Below are 9,625 nucleotides of genomic sequence, written 5' to 3'. Positions count from 1 at the left end.
GCATGTCGGGCGACAAACCCTCCTGAAAACCCAAAAAAATGAGGAGGAAAAATATTATACTAGCACGTAAGCATTAAATACTTTTGAAGCGGAAGAACTAATTAACAAGGAAGAGGACTCGGACCCAGACAGAATAACTTGACAAAAACTCATTAGCACGCTCGAACGTTAAAAATGTCGCGTCAAAATCAGTGCTTAATATTTTTTATGATTAGCCGACGACAAAGTGTCTGAAAAAATGTTAGGACAAATAAGGGAATGAGCCAAAAATTATGACGCATAGTAATAAAATATTTTGCTTACCATTTCCTAAATAAATTAAAGTCAAAAATCTTTAAAGACTAGTATTTTTTTTTTGTAAAAATATTTGCAAATGTGAGTAACAATTTCGCATTTTAGACAGGTATCTGTGGGAGACATTTAGGGGCGTGGCAGAAGTAACCATCCCATCAACTCTGAGCGACGGAAAACGCTAAAGACTCATTAATCGCCGTCAAACGCGACTTTTGCCGCCAGATCCATTTTAATTGTATGCTTTGTGTGACTTTTGTCGCAAGATAAACAAAAACGAAACAAAAACAAATAAAAATACGAACTATGACAATCAACGGTCCCACCATTTGAAGTACAAGGGTAACGGCCTTAGACAAAAATTAAAAAAATACAAGTACTTTTAAAAAAACAAAAATAATAACACATTTTGAAAGTGAATTTATGTATTTTTTGTAATTCAAATTTAATACTGTAAGAGTATTCCTATATTTTTTAAAGAATTTCATCCATAGTAAAATTCTTTTGACGACCGAAATGTAAAAGCTGGTCCTTTATAAATATGACGATAAATTTTCGTTGGTCACTGTAGCTACTTTTGTTAAGCTTTTCCCCTTTTTTCGCTCCCGGTGCAACTTCATTTTGGCTTTTAATTTCCTACTGGGATTTACGTAAAAGGTATCCTTTCTCCCCCTTTGGTTGTCTGCAGCATCGCATTTAATGGTCAGCGTCCAGTCTGCAGCAATTTTAATATAAAAACTAAAGCCAAAGCAGCAAAGGCAAACAAAAAACAGAAGCAACAGTCATTTGTAAGCTCAGACGGAAAAAAATAAATGAAAATGGTCGGGGAAAAGTGAGATAAGCGCTTTAACCTCTATTAGGACACATGTGGGTGTGGATGCCTGAATGTCATTAAATTTTGGTTTCACATGTTGAAATATGAAAAAAAGATTAACCTTTAAACATTTTTCAAAGAACAAGGAATTTTACGATCAAAAAGTTACATTTATTAGCTTATATCGAGCCTGTAAAAGCACTTAACCATTCATCACCCCTTTCAAATCCTTCAAACATTTCTCATTATAAATTCCTAATTAATCAAAAATCCCTGCCCATCGTGGCATAAAATTTACAGAGAACTTGTCAAGCGCTAGACCTGAAACAAATTGTATAATGCCTAAGCGAAAAATAAAAGAAAAATGCCGGCCGTACATTAATAATTACATGCACTCAAAAGGCAAAAGTGTTAAAGCAAAATGAAATATTCCGATCCCCATTCCTCGAAAAAAGTTCGAAACTCTCCTTGTAATCCATCAAAAGAGGCGACAAACTTCACGCATTGTTAGGCAGCTCCAGTTAAGAAGGGGCTCTGGGAAATTAAAAGCCCGGCCAAAGTTCCAAGCCCTTTGAAAGTGTTAGGAAACAGTCCTGACAATATGGCCTATTTTTAGGTAAGATATTTAATTTTTAATATTATTATATATTTGGTTAATTATTAAGTTAACTTATGGATTTCTTAAAAAAGTATACAAATATAATAAAATGTTACATTTTTTATATACTTTTTTTAAAACCCATTTCTACATCACTTTAGTGAGAGAATTAGTGGGTGGGCTCGCAGTTCAAGGAAGTGAAGAACTGCTGCTGTAAAATAAAATAAAAAAGGGGAGCCAGCAGCTTCTTTTATTGACAATAGATGGAGGGCTAAGCAAAGATTCGCTTTGACTTGTAATTTTTAGCCATTTAGCTGGCCGGGCACGTTTTGCATTTAGCGCGTAAAATAAATTTGCACAATTTGTGACAAGAGTGCGAGCAAAAAAAAACTGGAGAAGGGGTTTTCTTTCAGAAGTGGGCGGAAAGGGGGAGGAAAACAAATTGACAACCAAAAGGTACAGTGGCTACAATAAATATATAGACAGAAATTTATTAAAGTTAATTTTATCTAAAGTTTTTTCAGGATAAAGTAATATAATGGGTTACGCCATTAAAAGTCATAAGGAATTATAGTCCATTTTTCAACTTCCTTTATTAAAGTGCTTCACTGTACAGTGTTGCCTTGTCTCTTTGTTCCAAGGAGGCGTCACAGTGGGCAGGCTGGGCCCCTGCGGGTCGGCTAATTGTCATGCCATGCGAGACTTCTCCCGGGGACCGCTACTGATTTTTCTTATTTGCGGGGCTCTGCACTCGGTCCGTCCATCAATTGACTTTATCTATTTGAACTCGCATGTTAAAAATATCAATTTGTTGTCGGGCGTGCAGCCGGCAAGTCTTTGGCAGCCCAGACTTTTGACTTTGCTCGTTTCTGACTTTCTGACAGACACTTGGACCCGCTCAACTGGCAACTTGCAACTTGCTGCAATTGGCTGATTCTCTTTCAGCCGGGTCTAGAATCGCAGCTTTGCGTTTTTGGTGTGATTTATGGCCACTCGGTGGCATAAATGTAGGTGCGGCCTGCTGCCACATAAATCATTGTTCAGCTCGGCAATGCATTTGCGCAAAATGTTCGCTTTTCTCTCCACTCTCAGGGCTTTGAGGTTGGGCTACTAAGCAGGGATAATTTTTTGGTAATTTTGACAGAAGCTCAGCTTAAATTTTGGAGGTTTACTACTATACTATTACCATAGTCATTCCTATACCATTAGTCGAATTTATGCTATAAATACTTTCATACTGGTTTCTAATAATATAATTAAAGGAATATGGATAATACTCTGACTCTTTCACAAATCCCCCACTTTGCCATCTCATAAGCCAATTCAAAAACTATATCCCATGGATACTTCATAGCCATTACCAAAATCCCGCCACCTGTTATACTTTTACCCTCATTTCCTCGTTATCCTTTGGCAAGTCACTTGACCATTTGAAATCACTTAATTTGCTAAGGAACCCTAATATTTCTGGCACTTCAGATCAATTATGAAGCCGAATGGAAGACCGACCAATCCTAGATATAAGTGTGCCACTTGTGGCGGAAAGGGCAGCCGAGTAAATTATAAGGTTAGTGAAAATCAGGGAAAGGCTAACCCCCAATGACCACTCCCACATGAATAATTCATTCAGGCAACTGAGTGGCTGCGGCTGCATTAATGAGTAACGCTTCTTATTTACCATGATGCCGCAAAAAAAAAAAATCAGAAACAAAATAGGGAAGTATACAGTGAGACATGTTTAATTAGAGAGCGAGGAAGAAGCCAAGTGAAATTGTCTTATCATAACCATTTGACGGAGGGAAAACTCTCGGATTTTTGCACAGACAATGTGGCTGGCTGGAAAATTTTGTTTAGTCATTTCGGACACATCAATCATAGTCATAGTGCCTTCAGACAGCCAAGTTAATGGCCGAGGGATTCGAATCTTGGCCATAATGTGTTGGGTGTTTTCGTGTCCTCGGACTTTCAGTTAGACAAGTGCATGATTAATTATTTTATTATCTATAAATTGGTTTTGTCCCTCCAAGCGATGATGGTGGACCTTTTTTTCCAGCTCTGTCCATCATCTACCTTTGCATACTTTGAGGCTTGTTAAAATTTTCACATAGGCTTTGAAAGGTTTTCCTTTTATTTCCCGGAAAAAAATCTGACTTTAAGTGCAGACTTTGAATTCTGTTCCATCATCATTAAGTCCACTAAAAGCCCTAAGCCCTAAAAAATCGTGCTCTTTTTTGCAATGGTCATGCTTCTGTATTTTTTGCGAGAATTTATGCCCGAACATGGCGAAGGATATGCCACTTCAATTTCAAGTACTGGACCATTTGTATCGGATTTAAGAGTTCAATATTTTTCAATTTTTTTGCTGCCAAATCGCTGAAGGGGAAAATCTGTTGCAATTCTCTCCGGCTGCCCCATTAAAATCTTTAGATTTTTTATTGTTTTCTGCTATTGGACATTTATGGCGAAATTCTGGCCAGATTCGGGTCACCAACTGTTTCGGTTTAATTAGCAAAGTTTTATGACTTTCTGGGGAGTGAGATGTAAATGTATTTGAAATACTGTGATGACAGATTTAATAGCACAATGAGGAATTAATGGTGATGTACTTTGCCTATCTCTGCATGTATATAGAATACCATTCGAGGAATTTTATAATTTTCAACGTGAGAAACTTTTAAACAAACCTTTTCATAAGCCAATTGAGAGATAGCTCATTAAAGTTCAAATCAGTTCAAAAGTTCATTTCTTGGCTCAATTTCGGGTATTATTTCCACTGTGGGGAGTCGATCTCATCCTCCAATTAGCGGTTAGGATCATAAACCCCAAACCCGGAAACTAACTCAATCATTACGCAATTAAGCAACGACCCGAGAAGAACACATTTCTACATAGATTTATAGCTATATCCATATCGACTTTGGGCACATTAAATCACGCGACCCATTAATAAAATTGTTCCAGTCTCGTCGCCTTATAATATTTTTCTTTTGTTTCTGGGGGGGAACTTCAACACAGAAGTCTCAAATATTTAATCATTGTCGCTGTTCTATCATTTTTGGGGCCTTGGGATAGAGGTCATAATTCTGTTGAAAACAATTTGTACAAGTTGATTTTATATTCCAACGGCAGCTGGATTCTGGATTCTGGACTCTGGAGTGAGGATTCGAACAGTTTTATGGCCCTGTTTTCGGTTGCCATTAAAGAGATTGTGTAAATTCTGGAAATAATTAAATGTGATATAAAAAATCATTTAGAGATCACATTTGAAATTCGTAAAGAAGTCATAAAAAACGCAGAGAGATAGAGAATTTTTAAAGCTATCAATGTAAGCAATGTTGGATAAGTGATCATTAAATATTATTCTAAAAATAAACCCCAATTAAAATACTTCCTCAACAGCTAACGATTTGAAAAACAAACAGCCTTTATCTAATGAGGTTCATTTGCATTCGACAAATTCACGCCTTAAAGCCAAATAAATCGAAGCACTTTCAGCATCGATCGAATCATTGATCGACCTACAGTTTTTCGGTTTGGTTTTATGCAAATCTCTGTGTGGGATTAAACTTAAAAAAAAATCCAATTAACACTTTTAGAACGTGCCAAAAAGTTTATTGCGCAAAACTTGATTTATGCAAGCCAAAATCTATTGGTAGCCAAAGTGTCTGAGCCAGTTTTGTGTCGAGCAAATGGAAACCCTCACGTACACGAATAAGAACACCCACGAGCCTTAAGAACTTACAAAATCAATCAACCTCAATTTAATATTTTTTTTAATACAGTGTTGGGCATTAGGAATTATGAAAAAATAAAATTTTAGAAAATAAGCTTTTAAAATGTATGTTTACAATGGCTCTTTAAATGTAGCCATAAATAAAGACACATATTTCAAACGAAATAGTAACATAAAACCAATAGCTCTATTTTAACCTATTTTAAAATTAATAAAACTAAATTATCTAATAATTTACAATAACTAAACGCACTGTATTCACTGCCATCCCTTGCAACTCTTTGCAGTTCTTCGTTCATAATAATAAATTGCTGTGATTTAATCAATTGTGGCAGGTGTTTTTATTTTTTATTCCGTTTCGGTACCATAAAAACTGGTTGGATCCGATCCCAAAAGCAACTTCGAGCCACCAGCTCTATGCTGAGCTCTTGTTTGATTTGCTCAAATTAGCGCATGCAGAGCCAAAAACCTGCTGCAACATGTGGCACGTTTCTCCAGCCAGGCAATTGAAATTGAAAACTTCGCAGCAAATTGTTGGCACTTAATTGAGTAACTCCGATCGATCTCGATGTGCTTTGTATAAATTGAATGAGGGGGTGAAAGGTGGATAGATCGCGGGAAGTGGGGCTCCAATCTCAAAAGGGGGCCTTCTGGGAGTGGGTGCGTGATATAGGTGTCATATGGACTCCAATGACAGCCGACTATGGTCGTGTCTGCATAAAAGTGCATTGTTTACGATCTGCAGGAGTCCGATTGGACGCCCAAGTAACTCACCGCAGCGATAGCCAGGTGACCGCAGTGGATTGCAACCTTATTGATTCGATTCAACAATTGAAAATTGTTGATCTTTTGTGGTTGATTTTTTGACACAATTGGGTCATAGTTCTTAAGGTCGTGCAGGTGGTGTTAAAATGAACTCTTGTCTGCACACGAGGCAATTGAATATGGTAATAATACAAAAATAATTCTTTTAAAATATTTCACTTACAACAAGTATTTCGCTTTCAAAGACTTAAAATAACAACAAGGATTAATAATGCTCACTATACTATATATCCTGCTTTGAGGATCCTTCCTAACTCTGCCGATCTTCAATCTTAACCACTACTATTAGTCCTCCAACATTCTTTCCACCGTTGAAGAATGTGATAATTGCCTTCACGATTCCTCGCGGCACTTGCTGGGGCCAGTCCTCGGTGTTGAAAAGGACATTCTTGATGTAGTAATCACCCTCAGGTATGGGGCAGGTATCCTCGTCGACTATGGGGAAGTTTGTGGTTTCTCCTTGCTTCAAGGATGGTTGCACGAACTGGACGTAGAACTTCTTGAAACACTCGCAAATACTCGTCTGGGGAACATCCATAACCATTCGCTTAAAGTCGCCATCGCCGTTGGGACTCGAGTAGAGTTCCACAGATACCTTGAAGTCGTCGTTGTTCATTTCACCCAGGAATTTAAAGGATCCATTCAGAGCTCGTTCACGACCCACAGTTTTCAGGCTATCAAAGATAACCAGGGTCTCCGAATCGCCTTCGAAGGGCTCCAGCTTTTCATTGGAGACCACGTAGGACTGCTCGCACTAAAGGAATATATTTTCATAAGGACATTCACCAATCAAAAAAACAATCCAAATACCTTTATATTTTGCAAGAGATTAAATAGAAGTATCACCACAATCCACCTCATTTTGATTTGTCAGTTGGCTTCAATGAAATCATTCTATTTATTGGATTGTTGAGGCACGCGATCGTCATGTTCTATATACGTTTAAAATGATTAACGATCTTGTTCAGTTGTTCTTCATCGACAACAATGTTGTTGCCAATCGTGATCTTCAAATTCTAACAAGATTTGTGAAGTTCAAAGCCATTGCGGCTTAATTGGTTTGATGTAATGCGATATTACTTATTCCAGAATAACAACTAAAAAAAAGTTACTGAAAATCCATGAAATGAAATATATAACTGCAACTCCTTTCCAGGTTCCATATGGGTGTTGAAAATCAAACTAAAATAATTCAATTTGTTGGAATCACCTTCCCCCGCCATATGGCATAGTCAAAATTCCACCGAAGTCCCATCAACAGATCATCAAACTTTTGGGGGAAAATCCCCACGATAATAAAGCATTAATTGAAAACATATAAACAAAAGACAGGCAGCGAAGACAAAAGATACGACATACAAAACAAACAACACACAAAAAAGTGCGCAATGCCAGAAAAACTAAACTCAGCAGGAGATATTTTACATTTTCACGGATGGATTTCCCCAGAAAGTGTGTGCCAGAGCATGGGGCGCGATAGTTTATATTTATAACAAATTCATTCAAGATCCATTGGTGAAAAGGGGCTTTATTTCAGGGGGAGGAGGCTACACAAAAAAAAACGAAAGAAAAACTAAGGGGGACACACACGCGCCCGCGCCTGCCACAAACTATAAATAGGAAAAGTCAAATGAGAGGGGATTTTCCGAAAAATGAAAACGTCACTTTAACTTGGCATTGCCCGCTTTTCAATGGGGGGGGGCCTAGCCAACCATCCCCCCAAAAAGTATATGGTTCTAATAGAAACGAATTAAAGATACCGTGTATATTAATTCATTAAAGCCCTTTTTATAGAACTTTAAAATACAAACCATGCTATACTGTATTATGTATAAGAAAGTCTCAAGACAAAAAGGATTTAGGTAAATTTTTTGAACCTTTTTTTATATAAGTATACGTGTACCCTAATAAATTGTTATCCATAAAAGGAAACCATCTGCGCGCCGCAAACAATTTGAGGCATTTTCCAAGTAATATGCAACACATGTTCTATGGCTCGTGGGGGAAGGCATGCTCCTGCGCCTGCGCCCCGTAGCACAAGCAGGAAAGTGAAAAGTGCCACAGAGCCGACAGTTTTCCCTTTTTTCAAATGGAGCAGCACACGAATGTACCGCCAAGTGACAGTTTTCTGTCCGCAGTCAGGCATGACATTAGATGCTTCTTTGACTTGGATCAGCACCCCTAAGAACCCCATTGGGGCCCCAGGATCAGGGCAAGTCAGAGATTCCATATATCTTTTTGGACTGCCAGCATTGTCAATCAAAAATATTAGAAAGAGCTTTATGATGTCTACATTTTGGGGGATATATTTTTTTAAAACCTATTCAGCAAAAACCAATAATAAATAACATAACATCCATCTAAACCAAAAGCATGACGAAATATCAAATACAAAGAGTTAAGAAACCATTAAACGGACTACAAAGTCTGCAAACTCCGAGCTTTTTTATTCCAGATTAATGATCGGTCTGACGGTGTTTTCGAGTTCGCCAAGTGGTCGAGCAGGTGACAGGCATTAGTATTAGCATAAATCGCTGAACTCGAAGCGAGCAGGGCAGACAGGTAAGTCAACAATTAATGAACACCTACACGACGATGGGATCTGGACCTGGCCAACCATCGATCGACTTACCAGTATAAATCAAACTTTTAATTATAGTGTAATTAATGTAACGTATTTCAATTAATTAAATGCAACTTGATTGGCGTTGCTGGCCAAAGGCAGTTCAGCTAAAAACCAACTATCAAACAACGCCTAGGCCCAGACCAAGACTGAAATCAAGAAAATCAATGGTCAAAAAACAACCAAAACGAAAACATTGCGAAACCTGAAATTTTGCGCGCCAAAAAATCAGCGAGGAAAATGCAATATCAAAACAACCCAGCGACAAAAACAAGAAGTTTATTTTTCTAATGTTTTTGGTTAACAATTTAATACTCTTAAAATATGATAAAAGTTGAAAGGATGCAAGAAAATATTGGAAGTAGTTGTCGTTAATATCACTAGCTTTACCACTTTATAGAACAAGCTTTATGCCTTGGCCTAAATAATCATTTTAAAATTCTAATTCCAAAGCCATAGTTATCTATTCTTTAATAACCATTTGGTATTCCACTAAGTACTCCCCATGGACAGGGTATCTCAAACAGCTGGCCCCAACCAATGTTGGCCAAAGCAGGTGATAAGGCGGCAGCAGCAGCCACTCGAACCACATCAAACGTCGTCATAAACCAGCTGCAACAGCGGCAACATTGCAGTCGGCGGAGAGGGGGGCGGCTTAACGGCGGGGGGCGTGGCGTGGGCGATGGAAAACTCAATTGCGTCGTTGCGAAAATTAACTGCAATATGCAGAGAGCCCGCAGA

General features: G+C 38.0%; 1 protein-coding gene across 1 annotated transcript; it reads right to left on the bottom strand.

Moving 5' to 3' along the window:
* Positions 1 to 6,374: 6,374 nt before the first annotated feature.
* Positions 6,375 to 7,122, bottom strand: CheA75a (Chemosensory protein A 75a). Its single transcript, XM_070279545.1, has 2 exons — positions 7,072 to 7,122; positions 6,375 to 7,015 (listed from the first exon to the last, which is right to left on the bottom strand). The coding sequence occupies exons 1-2, from the start codon at positions 7,120 to 7,122 to the stop codon at positions 6,512 to 6,514; spliced, it is 555 nt and encodes a 184-aa protein (XP_070135646.1). The 3' UTR covers positions 6,375 to 6,511.
* Positions 7,123 to 9,625: the final 2,503 nt, after the last annotated feature.

Source organism: Drosophila bipectinata, chromosome 3L, assembly GCF_030179905.1.
Source record: "Drosophila bipectinata strain 14024-0381.07 chromosome 3L, DbipHiC1v2, whole genome shotgun sequence".
NCBI classification, from domain to species: Eukaryota; Metazoa; Arthropoda; class Insecta; order Diptera; family Drosophilidae; genus Drosophila; species Drosophila bipectinata.
The sequence above is the reverse complement of the archived record's forward strand: the minus strand, read 5'-3'. Positions and strand labels throughout refer to the sequence as shown.

Coding starts and splice junctions, on each gene's coding strand:
- CheA75a (XM_070279545.1), bottom strand. CDS start 7,122: ATGAGGTGGATTGTGGTGATACTTCTATTTAATCTCTTGCAAAATATA. Junction 7,016..7,071: donor ATCTCTTGCAAAATATAAAG/GTATTTGGATTG, acceptor ATATTCCTTTAG/TGCGAGCAGTCCTACGTGGT.